At 33.9% G+C, this 20,080-nt stretch overlaps 1 protein-coding gene and 1 long non-coding RNA gene across 2 annotated transcripts in view; both read left to right on the top strand.

Moving 5' to 3' along the window:
* The window catches only part of LOC108358662 (zinc finger protein 629-like), a 53,588-nt gene extending 47,757 nt beyond the window's left edge, over positions 1-5,831 (top strand). Inside the window, exons 2-3 of the mRNA XM_017610103.1 lie at positions 3,356-3,800; positions 3,881-5,831. Coding sequence (XP_017465592.1) covers positions 3,356-3,800; positions 3,881-4,476 — 1,041 coding nt within the window. The 3' untranslated portion in view covers positions 4,477-5,831. The remainder of the gene's footprint in view (positions 1-3,355; positions 3,801-3,880) is intronic.
* A 13,678-nt stretch (positions 5,832-19,509) lies between these two features.
* LOC108358665 (uncharacterized) lies at positions 19,510-19,648 on the top strand. Its single transcript, XR_001846812.1, has 2 exons — positions 19,510-19,556; positions 19,616-19,648. It is a non-coding gene; the product is annotated as an uncharacterized LOC108358665 (long non-coding RNA).
* Positions 19,649-20,080: the final 432 nt, after the last annotated feature.

Genomic DNA, 20,080 nt, shown 5'->3' with positions numbered 1-20,080 from the left:
ATTTAATCGTCTTAACAGAGTGTAACGAGTTATCAACATGTTTAGATAGTTTTCGAAAAATGTGGAGATGTCAAAAGTAAAAATTTATAAAGGTATCCAAAGTTTTTACATTTTTGAGTTATCTAAATTTATCGAGCCATCGAATTTCACAGTTATCGAAATTAGTCGAGTTAACGAATTTTGTTGAGTTATCGAATTTTAGTGTTCTTGAAATTCATCGAACTATCGATATGTATCAAATCATTGAAATTTATCGATAAACTTGAATGTATCGGGTCAATTCCAAGTCCTGCCGAAGTCCTCCAAAGACCTTCTCAGATAAAAAAAAAATTTAGTTACGTTTTAGGAGAAGATTTTTCGTTTAGTTAATTTGTACCGTATAAGTTTTGCTGCGTGTTAAGTTAGAAATCCTCTCCAAGGCTTCTAAAACTAGAACTGGCCCTCTAGTATGTATTAATTCACGTTGTTTCACGCATCTATCGTTTTTTCCCCCCAAATGTATTAAATGTTGTCAAGTATGCAAAATAAGCACATAAGTCGAATGTATGCAAAATCCAGCAAAATTGCCAATCTTGTGAAAACCCAAACACCATATTACACCGTGCGACAAACACCAAAAATTTTTAAAACACACGTAAAAATCAATATATTCACAAAACTAGGAGCCAAATATAGTATAACTGCGTTTTTTATTTTTCTCTCTGACGTCAGGATTTCTTTTTAAAGGACTTTGAAATTTCTAGTCTATGGTTGAATAAAAAAATATTTAAAAAGTTTGGTGCATTGTAGAGTAACAACATGGGTAGCAATCTAAAGAAAAATTAGAATTGAAAAAAATTCAAATTTTTGATGCACCAGGACGAATAATTGTTGAAAATGTCCTTTTAAAATTTTATTCTTGCATATCCTTGGAAATTTCCAACATTTATTTTTGAAAAAAATATATATCAAGGACTAATATGTAAACTACCACATCCTCGAATTTCGTCCTTCTAACTTCATTAGTTTTTGATAAAAAAAAATTTTACACTTCTTTTTATAAGATGTTGATAGGTACAATATACATAAATGTAGATACTGGAATCACTGTACTGTACAGCACTCGGCTGGGTATTGGACCAAGCCATATTTTTTTTTTTTAAGAGATTGAGTCATACGTAAAAAAGTAATTTCTCCGTTTTTCGAAGTTAGACTCCGAGATCGAGATATGGGCCTTCGAAGTTCGAAATGGGACCTTTGGTAAAAAATTATTTTTTATTATTATATGTAAATAATTAAAAAACTAAAAATATAGACTTAGTCCGCCTTTTGCTCTTATTTAAATTGTATCCAACTTTTTTTGTGCAAACTTATTTACAGGTGCTATAAGGGGTCAAAGGTCGGGTCTTCGTAAAGTTAAAAACGTTATATTTCAAACAATTTTGAACTGATTTAAAAAAATAGTATCGTTATAAAAGCGATTAAACCCCTTTCTTCTGATATGCATATTTGTATACTTCGAATGTAAAATTTTTAAGAAAAAACATTTAAAAGGAAAAACTATTTTTTTTTATAAAAAAATATTTTAAACAAAAACACTACTGACCAAATTATCTTAACATTGTTTTTTGTAAAGAAATAAAAAAGGATTACGATGGTGTAATTTTAAATCCCTAATTTGCTGTCCTTCGCTACGCAAATCAACTGCAAAAAGTTGAACTGTTAATAGCTAAGTCATCTTTAGGACAATCACGACCATGTTATATATAATGTTAAGCCCGTTTCTTTAGCTTTAAAACGACGTTAAGATGAAGTCTCTACGATAAGCAGAACCCTAGATATAACGGTTTTAAGAAGTACATTATTTCTCAGAATCACGAAAAAATTTACCCCCTTATTGTAGAACCCGAATTTTCGTAATTCGTAATTCGGAGCTACGCTACGAAAAATCCACATTCTGCAACCCTTGCGGACACATGTGCAGCATTGCCAGCAATCAGTTGTTTTTCGAAGATAGCTGAATGAAGGAAAACAAAGTGGAAAAGAAATAAAAAAAACACTCATCATGTGTTTGTTTATTGTAAAATTGGTTAATTTTACATATTTTGAGGAAAATTATGGGTTCTGATGCATTTGCAATTATAGCAGCAGAGTAAGAGGGCGCTATGGGAATGGATTCACAAAGGTATGCGGAGCTGTCGGGCATAGTCACCATGGGCGCATCTATGTCAGCTTCTGGTTGAATTGTTGAACCACAAGCCAGAACTCCTCCTATGCCTGAAGCTCTGGTTCTCAATCCAGTTAATGCAATAACAGCTTCTTCCAAGCCATTGAAAACATGCACTTTGTTAGGTCCACCACAAAGGCTTGCTTCTGCCTTCGGCCGCGCTTAGGAATTATAACCCTACTAAGTAGAATTATCCTTTCTGCGTTGCCGGGAAGAGGGGCTTCCGCAAGTCAAAGGTATACAACATTTCTTGTGCATATCACTCCGGCTACGCCGTCCACAGTATTTTTGCCCAGAACCCACGTCGAAATTTGCAAAAAAGTACATAGTGCAAACCGAGTTTATTAATAAGCTATTTATCTTAAATAAAATGTGAATCCTTTGATTACACGTGTTTTTGGATTCGGGTTATGCGTTTGGACACAATAACCGAAAATCATTGTACAAATAACTAAAACGGACCTAAGTTTCTCGATAAGGGGCAAAAATTTTGTATATAGTTTCGTTTATATAAAGCAGTGGATAAAAATATACGTATATGCGAAAGGCAAATTTATCTGTTTAAATGAACACCACCAATATTTCTTTTAAACACACATCGATTTACATCTTTTATTTCGCCTCCGACACAGAATTGTTTTCGTACAAAATTACGCAAAAAGCTTACTCGTTCGTTTCTAGGCATACCATTGTTACAAATTTTGAAAGTTCGAAAATACGATTCGGATTGCAGCATACTATTTCTACGATTCGGAGCAAAATCCGAATACGAAAGAGTTGCAGAATAGGGGTGTTAAACTTTGACAGGTCATATCTACGAAGTAAAAAAATTTTAACAAAATTTCCTCGAGTATGTGTTAGCTTATTTCATGTATAGAATCCATCAAAAAAAAAAATATAAGCGAATCGAAAGTGTGGCTCCAAATTTGGTATCCGATATGAAAACGCATATATGATATAAGTGGGCGATGCCACTAAAAAAATAGACAATACTATTTCTCACAAACAGAAAGGAAGTTAGAGCCTTGAGATTTCAAAAATAAATTCCCGATCGGCAGCCTAATGTGCATACATACATTGTAATATTTAAAAACAAAAAACGGTCTTTATTATTCATCATTTGTAATTTACACTTACCTCCTCTTTCAGGCTCACGAGAAGACTCACAAATCGCCACGCTACGAATGCACCGATTGCGGTAAAGGCTTCTCCCAGTTACGAAATTACAAATATCATCTATCCGTGCATCGCGGCACCAAAGAATTCGCCGCTGAATGCCCGGAATGCGGCAAAACATTCAACGACAAAGGCTACCTCAGCAGCCACATGAAGATCCATCGCAACAAAAAAGAGTACGAATGTCCATATTGCCCCAAGTCGTTCAACCAGCGCGTGGCATTTAACATGCACGTTCGCATACACACCGGGGTTAAACCACACAAGTGCGCCGAATGTGGCAAACGTTTCTCACGGAAAATGCTACTGAAACAACACATGCGTACCCACAGCGGCGAGAAACCCTACCAGTGCTCCGTGTGCGGCAAATCTTTCGCAGATCGAAGCAACATGACGCTGCATCACAGACTACACTCAGGTGAGTTGGCGGAGAGTGCGAGTTTATTTTCTTTAATTCAACTTTATTATGTACTGTAAAATATCATTCAATCTCTTCAGGTATCAAACCATTCAACTGTCCCATTTGTCCCAAGGCATTCACCAAGAAGCATCACCTCAAAACGCATCTCAACTACCACACCGGCTGCAAGCCGTACGTCTGCCCGCATCCAAACTGTAATCAGGCCTTCACTCAGTCCAGCAACATGCGCACGCATGCCAAGAAATGCCAATATCGTCCGCTGCAATTATCCTATCCGGTTGGGTCGATAGCGAGCAGCGCATCAAACGCGGTACCATCATCCGCTATGACACTGCCCTCCACAACTGCGGCGTCATTAACACCAATTGTGTCGCGCCTCAACATACCAACTTCGCCAATCGTTTCTGGAACTAGCACAAATGCCGTGACGGCTGCGGCAGCCCTGTCTGCGGCAGCTGCGGCGGTGGCCAGCACAACGGCATCGCCACACATTCCTAATTTGCCAACGGCCCTGTCGGCTGGTATGCGTATGTTATCCGCAGTGTCCGTTAGTGGCGCTGTCACGCTACCTAGCGGTACCACATCCGGTGGTCACAATGCTGTCGCACAGCAGCCGCTTTTGCCATTTCCTCCTGCGCAACAGCCGCTAATGAGTACACTACGACCGTTTTAATTGAGGCGAGGGCAGTTTTTTTTTTTAATTTGTAACTTGCATCTTAATTAATTAAGGCACAGTTTATTAGTGCTGGTTTAAACTCAGTTTAAACTAAATTTAGTCAAACTCAGTTTAAATTTAAACAAAGTTTAAACTACTGACCAGTTTTTCAGTGCGAGTTTAAGGCCTCTTCCTAGTTTAGTTGTTATATAGGGCAACACTTTTTTTCCTTATGCAGATGCAAAACTTCAGCTATTTATTTTAACTTTTGATATGATCGCGTTGAAAGTTCTGATTTTAGACGGAAATGTAAAGAATTTGTTAGGTGATTCATGTGTTGTTCGACCAAATTGCCCTATGCAAGTAAACTCTAAATCAAGTTGCGTTTGTTAATTTTCTTGTGAACACTTTTCATCTTACAACAACAACATTTCGCTTATTTATGTATGTATTGCTATATAAGGGCCAAATTCACAGTGCGTAGTTAACTGCCGATATTGAGTTGACTACTGTGAACTTGGCACTAAGCGAGTCTGTTTTCGTGTATTTCACAAACAATTTTAATTTTTTTTCCTCCTTTTTCATCTAAATTTTGCAGCTGACTATAAATATACAACTTACGGCCAGTTTTTCAGTGCCAGTTTAAACTTAGATTAAGTAAACTGAGTTTAAATTGAACAGCTGGCTGACATTTCATTGGCTAATCTTAGTTTAAACCAGCCAGCTCGGGGGCTTAAACTGGGTTTAAACTACGGCCGCGCAAGGAAAAACAGGCCCTTAACAGCGGATAGTTTAAACTCGGTTTAACCCAGCCAGATTGGGCGTTTAAATTTAAAGTTTAAAGTAGGTTTAAATTTGACTGAAAAACTCCACACTGAATTTAAACTTAGTTTAAACGACACTGAAAAAATTGGCCCTAAACAACACATATCGTCGCCTGGATCGAAAATTATCGCAAGCGCCATTTATAAGATTTTTAGTTACAGATGCTGTTATGTATGTATGTATATCTCCGAAAGTAGCATGCGACAATATTTTATCCAGGGAACGATATATGTACATATGTATGTGCGTAAGTATCTAATATTTATGTAAGTAAGTATATTTGTGATGTAATCTGAATAGTTTTACTGTCATGGATTTTCTACCTTTGTAGCTTTAACATTTTTGGGATCCAAAAAACTTCCGTAGAAATAAATATTATGAGTATTTATCTGAATGCGCAAATGCCTCGTAAATGCGTAACCTTCGTAAAAACCTGACTTACATGGTTACGAGGCATTTACGCGATTAAATGAAAACGCCTATTGTAAATATAAGTATTTTTGTAAAGTGGAGTGTGCTTAGATACCTTTAAAATGTGAATATATGTATACATATTTATAAGAAACTATACATTGCATATGTAAATAAATAAAGTATATGCATATAAAACTTACAAACAACAAAAACATTGAAGCTAGATATGTCAGTAGCAAAAATACATCGATCTATTTCTTTTTTCAATGCATCGAAATGTACATCGATATATTTCAATACATCGATTCATTGATTTAAATACGATTTTTCAGATAATGGGTCGTATGCATAAAAACTAAACAAATGCTTTTACTTAAAATTTCAGACCTTTTACTCAATTTGTTCAACTAAATTTAAGTGAAAGGTATGGAATTTTAAGAAAAAGCAATAGCTTAGCTTCTATGCATACGGCCCAATGTTTCACAACAAAATACATACGTTATTAGCAAAATTGTACACAATTTTAAATAACTGCAACTGAGCTAATTTAGTTTTTTAATGGAACTTTTGGGAGCCATTTCAATATTTGGTCAAAGTCCCTTCCCTCTTTTGTACAAATGAAAGACCGAATTGACGCTTTATTGTACTAGAAAACCATCGATATTTTTTTGATAAAAAGATTAGGTGTTTGAATGTGTGAAATTATTGAGAGTAAATTCTTGAGTACTATATCCACAACAATATGCAAAAGAAGTACGTTAACTTAAAACGTTAAAAAGAAATGAAAAACTAGGAATAAAATTTATGGGGAATAGAAAAAGTTTAAACCACTGTCCTACTTTCCTATTTTATAGAATGCAGGACCTGGAATAAATAGCCAAAGCACAAAATTCTGCAAAATTGTTTGGGATGACATTTTAAATTTCCGACAGGGGCTGAGTTTTTTTTATGGTTTTTCTTAATTACGAAAAAGCCTCTGTGTAGTGCAGAGCATAAACTTATTCAAACGAAAAATTGTCAACCAATAGTTTGGGTAATGTAAACTAAATTGTGGTTAATATTACCAAATCATTGTTGAAAATATCAACCAAGGTATTAAATATTAAATGTTTCAAGTTTGAATTTGGTAATATTAACCAATTTTTGGTTGATTTTTCTCTCCGTGTATGAAAGAGGACTGAAATAGCTTTGAAACAGAAATAACTATCGAAGGTTACCACCTCTATTTATATTTTTTTTTTGATAACTTAATACTAAAGAAATTCATATACCTGACCCAAGGTTTTGTTCTATGGTGATTAATTAAAATTTGTATTGAAATATTTTTCAATTGGTGGCTTTCCTCGTTTAGACATTTCAGTTTTAAAGCTGTTTAAATCGATTTCATTTGATACCAAACTTGTTTATTTGGATAAGCGGTTTGTTTATTATCCGGAAAGGACTTTTATTTCAGAATAAAAAATATTTGGCCAAGTATAACTCGTAATCACTACGTAAAATTTACGCATAGTTGGTCTTAAGTTAGGATGGAAGGACGTTATGGTTCTAGGGTTAAATAAGTTTATTGTTTTACGCTTTTAAATAACATTGGTTTTTGGCCACTTTTTAAGTCTTCTGGCCCATTGTGCGAGACTATATGAAATTTTTTCCCAACTGAGTTACGACCGGCCAAACATTTTAACATTTTCGATGGCCGCACGTAAACTTTAATGGCATGAACGATGTAATTACAGGTAGACTTCAAAATTAAGCTTTCAGCTATCATAGGATTCATAAACAACTAGTGTATTCATTATCAAACAGTGGGAGCCTAAACCACATTTAGAGTACTATTCGTAAAATCGTATTTTGGTTCCAATGCAATCATTCAAAATAGAGGAAAAATATTATCCAAACATCCGGTGTTAAGAAAATTGGCCTATTCCTCATGTATTTTTGCATACGTGTATGTATATCAACAAATGAAATGATAAACAACAATGGGACCTTTGGAATCTCATTTAAGATTTATATACATATAATTTATCTTTTATAAATTTGAATACATTTTGACTTTTTGCCTTGAAGTAGGCAGCAGTTTATTTCTAGTAAAATCGTTATTTGATTAGCCCTCCGCAATAAATTTGATTTAATCGTTTTAGTACATAATCGAATGATTCTCTTCGAATTGATGTACAAGACAAAGCTTTTTTTAATTCTCTAATTTCTTTTTTTTTAATTTTTGACGTAGAATACGTCTTACCTTACGATATGGAGGCTATGCTGAAATGTTGTAGTTGTAATTTTTAGAGCTTCTCGAAAACGCTTATTGCACGAGAACTAATGAAGCGATTTCAAAGAAAGTTGTGGCATTTCAAAGATAAAATACCAAACCTATCGACAGATATATTTCTGTAAGTAACCGATTCGGTGTCTGTCCTAGAAATAACGGTAAATATTTCCCTCTTTTGGGGTAAATTTTGAACTTTTAAAGTGGAGCAATAGAAATATTATCGTGCATAGATTTTATATTAATTCAACAAATATTGAGCTTTTTAAGGCAAAAAATTGTTGAAAAAATTTGCAATTTTTTTTATTGCCAAAATTCTCGAAAACCGCTCGAATGATTTGGTTTTTGTTTTCTTTAATTAAAAATTCAAGAGATTTCTTTTCGTTTGGTATATGGGAAGTATTGGTTGATATCCTCTATGTATGCTTATTTGATTCAAATATATGGGCATAAATGATTTCCCATACAAAATCACTTCGTCATCGCTTTGCAAACATGTGCATGCGTTGGAAGTAAGGGAAGGAGACAAGAAGTATGTATGTGTGCGTAAGTACATATTTCGGCGACGGAGTTTGTTATCAATTTTGTAATTGATTTTTTGATACATTTTTTAAGCGATTTCGTTATCGATTTTGATATTTTTATCGATTTTGCTATCGATTTTTTCATCGATATTATTACCGATTTTGATATCGATATTTTCATCGATTTTTTATCGATATTTTTATCGAATTTGCTATCGCTATTATTATCGCTTTTGTTATCGATTTTTTTTTCTCAGTGTGGGCTTTCGTTTTTGACTTGGATGTGCTCTTAACCATACCACGTATTCTACGTTAAAATTTAACGGCTGTATCACCGATACAGCCTGCAGACCAAGACGAAGGCGCTGGACTGTTCCTTTTTTCTACTCTTCTACTTGCTCATCTCATCTCATCAACGCTCCACAACTTTCTTACTTTACCTGGAGGCGCATCCACTTAACATACTTATTCAATCGCGTCTCTGCCTTCCTAAAACTTTTTTCTTTTCTCCCCCTTAGCTCACAATTTGCAATTTGTAAATTCGTTTCATAATTTTTCATATTATTTTCACTATCCTTCCAAGATTTTGTCTGGTTAACTTTTTTCTAACTTCGATTGCTCTTTACCTCTTTCACAAAAGGAACTCCTTTCGATATCTACAATTTTATTCTATTTACTCAACTCTACCACCAGTGCTTGTCTCCTAATTCTTTTATGAACACATTTACATGCATACATTTTTAATAATCATCCACTTTGCACTGGCATCTACTTTCGTTGCTATCAACATTTTNTTTTTTTTATTGCCAAAATTCTCGAAAACCGCTCGAATGATTTGGTTTTTGTTTTCTTTAATTAAAAATTCAAGAGATTTCTTTTCGTTTGGTATATGGGAAGTATTGGTTGATATCCTCTATGTATGCTTATTTGATTCAAATATATGGGCATAAATGATTTCCCATACAAAATCACTTCGTCATCGCTTTGCAAACATGTGCATGCGTTGGAAGTAAGGGAAGGAGACAAGAAGTATGTATGTGTGCGTAAGTACATATTTCGGCGACGGAGTTTGTTATCAATTTTGTAATTGATTTTTTGATACATTTTTTAAGCGATTTCGTTATCGATTTGGATATTTTTATCGATTTTCTTATCGATTTTTCATCGATATTATTACCGATTTTGATATCGATATTTTCATCGATATTTTTATCGAATTTGCTATGGCTATTATTATCGCTTTTGTTATCGATATTTTTTTCTCAGTGTGGGCTTTCGTTTTTGACTTGGATGTGCTCTTAACCATACCACGTATTCTACGTTAAAATTTAACGGCTGTATCACCGATACAGCCAGCAGACCAAGACGAAGGCGCTGGACTGTTCCTTTTTTCTACTCTTCTACTTGCTCATCTCATCTCATCAACGCTCCACAACTTTCTTACTTTACCTGGAGGCGCATCCACTTAACATACTTATTCAATCGCGTCTCTGCCTTCCTAAAACTTTTTTCTTTTCTCCCCCTTAGCTCACAATTTGCAATTTGTAAATTCGTTTCATAATTTTTCATATTATTTTCACTATCCTTCCAAGATTTTGTCTGGTTAACTTTTTTCTAACTTCGATTGCTCTTTACCTCTTTCACAAAAGGAACTCCTTTCGATATCTACAATTTTATTCTATTTACTCAACTCTACCACCAGTGCTTGTCTCCTAATTCTTTCATGAACACATTTACATGCATACATTTTTAATAATCATCCACTTTGCACTGGCATCTACTTTCGTTGCTATCAACATTTTCTATATTGCCTATTTCCCTTAACGCCATACTCTCAAGAGTTTCTACTGTATTATTTTCCTTCTCTTCTGACCAGTGATCGGACTGCTATCACTTTGTGGAAGTCTGGCACTTTTTGGAACATCTACCACACAAGGTCTGTGTTTAAGCGACTTATGCATTTCCCGCATAAACAAAGAACAGCGAACACCCACACGCATTTATATTGCATTCCCGCATAAACCAAGTGCAGCGAACACACACACGCACTTGTGTTTAAAAGTATTTCGCTCGTTCTTAATTGGGTATGCATTTTTTNAAACAGTCTGAAATCTACAACATATTCGCGTTTTTGAGTAGCTTTATTTTTGCTCGACATAATTTTCTTAATTTTAAGCGCAAAAATTGTTTAACTCTAAACACTTCGAATTCCCAGCGGCGATGAAATTTCTCAATTAAAAGTAAACAAAGCCGAATGGAAGGATAAGATAAACAGTAAAATAGTAAATTTTCTCAATAATAAATTTTTCGACAGGAAACGCGGTTTTATTGTGTTAAGTTGCAAAATATATGATTTATAAAAAGAATTAATAGCGAAAATGTTAAAAACGGTGATTTTTGTGAAAGTATTAACAAATTTCAGTGCATCTAAAGTTTCTAAGGCGTTGTTTTTTGCTTTTACTTGAGAATTGTTGAAATCGGTAAAACCGTAGTAGCTGTTAGCATTTTATCGCTACAGTTGCCTAAAAAGTTTGTATGTATGTACGTTACAAAAAAAAAAGAATATTGTACATCATTATTTAATCAAATTTAAATACATAGGATACGTAATATGCAGGGCCGAAAAGTTTAAGCTTTTGCTTGGAATTGCTTATTTTGCTTATTCAGGGCTTCCAAGCTTAATTTTAACGATCACACTTATTTTGCTTATTTCAATGTATAAAGTCAAGGACGGACCTTTTAAGAACACGGGCAAGTAATAAATTGCTATTATTTCGTATGTGTGAATAATAGCGTCCAAGGATTTTTGATATCTTCTGACATCTTTTTGACGTCGAACTAAAGAAATGTTTACAAACAGTGGCGGATTTAAATATTTGCCGCCCCTAGGCAATTCATAACTTGCCGCCCTTTTTTCACGAAAAAAAAAAAATATATATATATATCAAATATGATTGTTATTGTCAGTGCTTTATTACAATATAGTTCGTTAATAATGAAATACATAACGGAATTAACAAATTCGACATCAGCATGGATAAGGTATTCAACAAAAACCCTCTTTCAAACACTTCTTTTTCACAGTTCTTTACGTCTTGATTTTTCAGCTGCGAATTCGCGGATAATATCTTCACAATCGATAGATAGAAACAAATCTGACTCTATAGTCAGCAACGCAAGAGCATTCAGTTTGTTTTCGCTCAATGAAGATCTGAGATAGTTTTTCACGCGTTTTAAAACAGCACTGAAATGCTTTAGAGGTTTGGACAAGTAGAATCCAATTATCAGGACATTGAAGTAGCGCTATGCGAGTATACAAAATAAAATCGCTCATCCGGAAGATTTTTTGACCTCGCGCAAGACAAACAGAAGACCATACACAGATACACTGCCTAATTTGACATACGACGGAAGCTGACCTTCAGATTATTCACGTTATGATACACTTATGAAAAACTGGTGGGCTTGGAATCAAGAATTTTCTCGAAAATGCACGCTCGTTTTTCGGCAGTGTTGTCAAGTGTGGTAACCTTTTAGATGATTCTCGTTCTCGGGGCAGCGTGTCGGCTGTTTCTTTGCGTCACGCGCAGGCGCGCCGTCAGGTTTCTAAGCCGCGTGAATGAAAGTTAAATGGAAATTTCAACGACTGCTATACTAAGGAAAAATTCGCAGCGTAATTCTAATTTTGAATTGTATTGAATGAGATGAATCATTAATAATATTTTACAGACACAAACACAATTTCAAGTGCAGCTGAATCCAAATAAATTTTTTTCTTTTAATTTAGCTGTCTTAAATTTTGCCGCCCCTTAATTCTGCCGCCCTAGGCTTCAGCCTATGTTGCCTCTACGATAAATCCGCCACTGTTTACAAATAATAACACAAAAACAATGGTTTGTCTCTACAGGAAGACATTGGTGTTATGGAAGAGATTAAAAACAATTTATCTCAAACGTAGAGTAACGAATATTTAAAATAATTAAAACGACCAGCGCAAATCTCTATTATTTGAGAACATCAAGCATAACTTGATTGTCCATTGTAATTTATCAATACTTGAAATAAGCTGAATAAAAACAAAACATTAAACTGTACTTACATTAAGAATCAAAAATTTTGAACGCCCAAGTATGATAGACATTTTATTTTATTACATATATATTGTTTATAAATGAATTTTATTTTTATAAATCATATGTTTCAACATTATATTTCCCGACTGAACAATTAGATATTGTAGCTAATTCGACGGCACACAGTGTGCTTTTTTAACAATTCATTTGAATTAATCGTAGCGCTTTCGACTGAAGGCATAGTTTGATGTAAAAAAATGACTTTGAAAGCTAATGTAATTAACTTTTCACGGAAAAATATTGCCATTGAGCCACAAATACTCCTTGACCTTAAAAAATTAGGGGTTTTCGAAAAAAACATGCAAAATCCAACGGATATGGCAAATCTAAAAAACGGTAACATTTGTGTTATTTAGCTTTATTTTCATTGTTGTAAACTATATTAAACTGGTTGCTTTTGGATACAATTCATAGACGCATACTTGAAGCCTCAAAAAAATTTTGAATCAATTTGTTGCGCAGCTTTTGAATTATAGATGTTTTCATTCAAAAAAATATTAAAAGCAGTGCATTTTTATGTAATTTTTAAACTTGGTTGTTTTTATTCTCTTTTTCCAAGTTGGTTGTTTGGTAGTTTTTTCTTTTATTTGGTTGTTTTTTTTTTACTCCAATTGTTTCTTTACAAAAAGTATTATTGCATACTGAGTGCCAAAAATGAATAAATGAATTTTAAAAATTTTTATTTTTAATGTAACATTCCTGCCAACAAAATATCCGGAAGTGTATCCGAAAATGGAAACCATTTCGTGTTGATGTTTCATCCGTTTTCCGATTCCGTTTCCGGTCGTTTTTCGGGCCCATTCTCCCACTAAAATCTGCATCAGAAACGTATGTACAGAAAACTATCGAAAATGGTTGTGGAACGGATGCGCTTTCCTGAAATTTGTCTGATTGAATTTTTCGTTGAAAATGATTTCATGCTGAATTTCACAGAAACTTTTTCACAATTTTCACAAGTTCAGGAATTATTTCAAGCACCAGGTGGACCGAGCTTTGCCCGGAGTGCATATACTTTTGAAAGTTTTTAAAGTTTGGATAATAAAATTGTGGTAATTTGGATAGCTTTAAAAAATATTTTGGAAATAAAAAAAATTGGTTTTCGATATCTATTAAGTAAATTTCTTACTCTGAAATTTAGGTGACAAACCTATTCCGAAATACGTTGGAATGAGAGCTACAAAATAAACATTTTTATTACATAGAAGCGTGACAAACCTGATCGAAGATATTTTCGGACCAAAGTTCCTAACAATACCTTTCATTTGATATTCATATTGCGATGCTTTAGATAAATTGTGTAGTATTGAAAATAAGTGGCAACCCTACCCTCCTAACGGATAACATTTTGTATATAGGGAAAGCATTGTTTAAGAACCTTCTTTTGGTACCCATGAAAAGTAATATTTAACCTTTTTTTCTAAAGAAAACATTAAATAAATATGCGATTGAAAATTGGTGGCAACCCTATTAAAAATACTTTTAAAACACCTTCCATCGGATATCCATATTATAATGTTTTAATTAATGTATAACTAATTTCGAATAGGTGGCAACCTAATACGAGTATTATCGGAAATAATGCCTAATCAGATAAATTTAAAGCGCAAAACATTATCTGTGTACAAAATATCATCAAAATCGTAAGAGCCGTTTCCGAGAACCCTATGGATATATATACATACATATGCTAGCAGACCCGGCGAACTTCGTCCCGCCCAAAATAAATTTTTTGTATTGAAACATTTTGGTCCAACATTTTCACCAACAGTTCACGTTCATGACTTTCAGTGACGCATTTATCGTCTAATATTACTTTTTGGTAGTTGTCAGCAGGCAAATTTCCATTGCCGTCTTAAATAACCTAGCAAAAGTGTATATGCATACAAATATACGTAATAGTTTCAGTGCGTTTGAAAGAGTATGGGATTGATTTCATATATCTCCTTACCATGTTCGAGTACTTGACCATGAACACTTCCAGAGATATGCAGTATGAAAATTCGGTTTTTATGGGAGGTGCCACGCCCCTTTTTCCAATAGCTCCAATTCTTCTACATGACTATGCGATTGATTTTATATATCTTGCACATAGCAAGTTCCAGTTTATGTGAGGTGCCACGCCCCTTTTTCCAACAACCCCAATTTTTCTTCATGACTATGCGATTTCTTTCATATATCTCCATAGTAGGTTCGAGTCCTCTTCCATGGGGGGTGCCATGCCCCCTGCACCTAGCGGTATGAAATATACTTTACATTCGATTCTCATACCTACCATATATACACAAAAAATTTCATAAAGATCGGTCTAGCCGTTTAGGAGGAGTTCGACCACATTCGAGTGCCCAATGAAACGAAAACAAACTTAAGAATTTGAGTGTATTATTTGTAGTAGGTAAGAGTAAATAAATCTAACTTTCAAGACTGAAAGCCAAAATTTCGAAATTCAGATATTTTTATACTTTAGGTTGTATCGTTTACAAACTCGAATCAGAGGTTAATTTCTTCAAAATTGACAAGACTGACCTTCGTAGTCTATTTTCTTTTATGCATTATTTAAAGGCTCAGTGGAGAGAACAATTCGTCATCATAAGAAAGGTGTAATTTTTAAGTTTTTCATGCAAGAACCAAATATTTTATTATATATTGAAACTAAGTATATTTTGATGTCACGCCCGTCGCAAAATATGCAAAATATTTATTTTTTGAAGGAAAACACTTCTTGTACAGTGTAAAAAAGCTGACGAAAGTAACGCTATGACATAGGCGAATATGTGCGAATTTCTTTCAAGTGTTTATATGCTTTTATTTTCTTAAAAAGAACAATTTCTGTTGGTCACGCCCGTCACATGTCACACCCTTCACAATTTAAAGTTTGACAAATAGTTAGCAATAAATTAAAGGACTGCTACCGTTAATTATCTGCTAATCATAAAGATGTGTTGCTCGAGCGATGGAAAAAATTAAGCTATGCTGTCACGGATAAAAAGAAACCATTACTTCACTTCTCAGTGCAAAAACAGTATCCAAAACGGTTTGACAGGTAAAACCCTCATACCTTTTAAAAATTAGGTACTTTACAATTACTCAGACAGACAATGGAGATAAAGAGTCCGATCAAGGACTATCCCGTCTTTAGGTGGCAAAATCTTGTATGTGTTCGTAAAATCAGATTTTTTGAGAAGTAAAGTTAGTTCAGTTGTTTAATAATGTATATTTATGTATTCATGCTCAACTTGTCACAAAGTCAAGTCACATCCGTCACAGTTGAATTTGGAACTTATAATCTATAATTCCCAATAGAGGTAAGCAACTTCGGCGTAAATGTTAAAAATGGTTCTTTAACTATACAACAATTTGTATAGCAGAACACATAATTAGCAGAAAAACTCTGATACAAGTAAGTAGTAGCTAATTAGTTTTGCGTACTCATCACACCCGTCACAGTGACTAAAGTTCATATAACTCGTTTGGATTAAACTGTTTTAGATTTTTTTTTCTTGGCATTGTGTATACCTTGGAAACCTATTGGAAAATACTCGTTTTAAAGAATTTTATATTACAGTTTAAGAATTAAGCCTTAACACGTGAGTTGAAATGTCACACCCGTCACCGTGGAATGAGCCACATACAAGAATTGCTCGCTTAATGTAATAAGATTTTAATAAATACATTTATATACATATGTATGTATAATTTTAATGTGTTGCTATTTACGGCATTCGAACTTGGAACCTCCTGAAAGCTAACAAATAGTAGCACGCACCTATGCACACTCAGCTACTGGCGAACACGTGTACATTAGACTGCATCACCAAAAAAAGTTGCGGTTTTTCCGCCGGGATTACAAAATTTATTATATTTTAAGACGACCACCAAAATATTCCGGAAAAATATTAAGATTTAAGCGAGCTGGACCAATTTTAAAATAACTCCAAAAATGTAGTTTTTATGAATAAAAATAGTTTCTTAAAGATCTTTTTGAGAAAAGTCCCCTCAGATAACAAAAGAGATTAAGATTAAAAAATCTGCATACAAATATTTTAAAATCTTTTCACGAAATCGTAATAATGAGATTTTTGATGCTGTTTTATTACTTTTTTCAAAGATTGATTTACGAAAAACTTAAATAACTGGGCCAAAACTATTCTATTTGGCGCTAAATCTCCCAATTTGCACACTCTGAGAAATATGGCCTTGAACTTATTTGTTTGTATGGACCATCTCGCTCAATTGGTAAGTCAGCTTTCAGACACGTCAACTCTGCTCGTTCGATGGCGAAGGAGGTGAGAAGAGAGGGGAAAAGTACATATACGTACCTTCGTACCGTCAATTCGTTTCAAGCTTTCTTGTCTCGTTTGATCTTTTCGTTGCTTCCCATTTAAAGAACTGAATTTAATAAAAGTTGACGCGTGTGGAAGCAAATAGAAAAGACAAAAGAGAATCCGAAAAAATAGCTTTCAAGACTTGACTTGTCTGAGAGGTGACTTTCTCTAGATCAGCCGTGCCCAGCGCAGGGCACTTGCCTATTGAATTCTGCCAGCGCAGGGCACTTGCTTATGGAGTTCTGCCGGCGTTGGGCATGCCTGCTTTAGATAGTGGAGTAACATTCGCACCTTCTGTAAAAACTCTAAACATTGCCGCAATTGATGGTATAGCGCGTCGTGCATTAAAAAAATGGGCTTTAAGTATAAGAAAAAAAGAATAAACCAATGTTGACAAAGAGACACGGGCGCCTTCGTCGAGATTTCGTTCCAGCGCACGAGCATTGAACTGAGGAAGACTGGGATATGGTAAGGACCCAAATACAGTTAAACAGAACCACCCCACTACGGTGATAGATCAAACAGAGTTTGGGCATGTATATCCAAGAATGGAGTAGGTCCTCTGTAGCTCGATTCTGTAAACCTTCTCTACCGATTATTTCTCTACTGGGCATGAATCACGTAACTTTGAAACGATACTCGTTCAAACGATACTGACAAAACGATGTTGTCAAAACACTGATTTATGCATTTGTGTTGCTGTTACGTGTTACTGTTACGTGAAGCAAAACTGGAATCTAATTGACGATATCGCACAAACGATCAAACAATTTTTGATTTTATGAAGCAAGACAATCTCGACACGATATCGTTCAGACCATTGTCGTCATACGTGATTCATGCCCTGGTAGAGAATACCCGTCATTCTCTACTACTCGCACCACTGTGGTGCGATTCACTACGCGATTTTAACAACTTTGTTATTGTTAAGTCAGCTAAACGACAATTTTGACAATTTTCCTTAACAAGTTTCCCTAACAACATTCGTTAGCGCCAAATCAGCTGTTGTCGTTAACGATAACAAAGGCTGCTTATTTGACGACGTAGAGTTTGGTGTGGTTTAAAAAAAAAACATAAAAAGTACGTTCTACAATTTTTTCGTATAGAAAAAATGCACAGGACCGCTAGCTAAAAAAAATATCAAAAATCAAAGCATTTTTCAGCAACATCAAACTTGCACTTTATTGTATTATAATTTGATGGGCTACAAAACTGCATACATAATTTTTTTATTATTCATATTAAAAGCTTGAAGTTTTACGAAAGTTTGTTAAATTTTGTTTAAATATTGCAGAATACCTATTAAAAACAAGTAATATAAATTACATAGCAAAAAAAAAATAGTTTGATAAAACTTGTATATATATGTCCCGGTTTTAATTTTCCAATAGGGCATAAAACAAATATATAAAACTGGAAGTTAAAATGTGATAAGTGTATTTTTTAATCGTACAGGAACTGACTGTGCTTTGAATTTAAAGGAATTGAATAATTAAGTTTTCAATTTTATACGTATACATCGTTTGCTAAAAGTATAAATATCATATATGTATGTGCATATTTAAATATTTCTATAATAATCATCATTACACTAGCATAACAAAACCAGTCTTGAAAGTAAATACATATGTACAAAATGTGCATACAGTGATTCTTTTTAAATATTAACAATCTTTTTCCCGTTGAATGTTTTTTGTAAACTTTTAATTTACAGCTGCGAGTAAAATATGGCAGAAAAATTCTAAATTAAGTTGTTTGCTACTTATGTGTATTTATTTATTTTTAATAATTTTATTTTTAATAGTTCCATCTACTATATAACAACAGAAACCACATAAATAAAAGTTTTAAAGCTTGCACAAAATTCACAAAAATAAATTAAACTTAAAAAAACTGTCACAAATATTTCGAACTTTTTATTTAGAATCTTTATAAGATTTTCCGGTATGCAGTTTTGTAGCCCATTCACATTTAGTTTGATAAAGTACAAGTTTCAAGTCTAAAAGTTACCGTTGATTTTTTAGAACTTTTTTTTTTGAGGGTGTTGCGCATTTTCCTCCATATAAAATGCTTGCCAACTTTGTGCACACACGAGCGCCTTGGTATATGCAACGGATTTGTGGCCATTAGTGGCAGCACAGTTAGGGAATCCCACAATCGTTACTGCAAACAACAAAAATTGTTAGCTGGCAACTCGACAAGTCGTATTTGGCGTTGCCGTTTTGATACAATTGTATCAATTTTGATACTTTTTTTTCAAAATTTTGTGTTTTGATACTTTGATACTTTTTTGTTCAAATATGCCCCATTTTGATACTTTTGGCTGACAGAAATCAATTTTTGAAACCTGTGAACAATATTACTCATTTAAATGAAAATAATTTTTTTCTTGTTATTTAAAGTCTTAAAATTTTATTTGTATAATAACTTTGATTTGGTAACTCTTATAAGGGAAATACAATCCTGAATTTCTTTGCATACACCGCTGTAAGTTTATTATGGCAATGCTTGGCAAAACAACCCTGTATTTACATTTGAAATGAGCATACATAGTAACTGTGTGATTTGCTTTGTTGACATTGCTGCGTTGCTTTTGGCTAATAATGGATAAGTAAGTATTTATGTTGCAAAAGTATTTTAAAATTAAATTAATATAGATTTAACTCTTAGATTTATTACACGGTATTCAAAAAGAAGACGTGGAACTCATAATGAGGCTAAATCCATGCCAAAAGAGAGCAATAAGGAAGTGCACGTGGAAAGTGAAACGTAAATGTGAAATATATGTACAAAATTCTGTTTGGAAAAATTAAATCATGCCTCATTTAGGGCTTCTACATCCAAAACTTATGAGAGGTGATTTAGAGAAAACTGGAAAAGCAAAATGGTGTTGCATTTTGCGTATATTGCAAGAAAGCTTTGGTGAATCTTTTGCCACATATTCAGCGCCACGAAAAAACTGCATTCCACCAAAAAAGTGTAAGCACCAGAAAAAACCAAAGCACCATCGAGAAATTGTTTACCCCAGAGGATGAAACAAGCATGCTTCATAAGGTGAGACATGCTGAACACTCTTTGGTAATGTTTTGCGCGGACCACAATTTACCAATGTGTTGACATTGGCTTCATTGCCTC

This window comes from Rhagoletis zephyria, unplaced genomic scaffold, assembly GCF_001687245.7.
Source record: "Rhagoletis zephyria isolate East Lansing unplaced genomic scaffold, Rhagoletis_zephyria_1.1 Rzeph_scaffold_00281, whole genome shotgun sequence".
Taxonomy (NCBI): domain Eukaryota; kingdom Metazoa; phylum Arthropoda; class Insecta; order Diptera; family Tephritidae; genus Rhagoletis; species Rhagoletis zephyria.
Note: the sequence above shows the minus strand (reverse complement) of the source record. Positions and strands in the feature narration are given on the sequence as shown.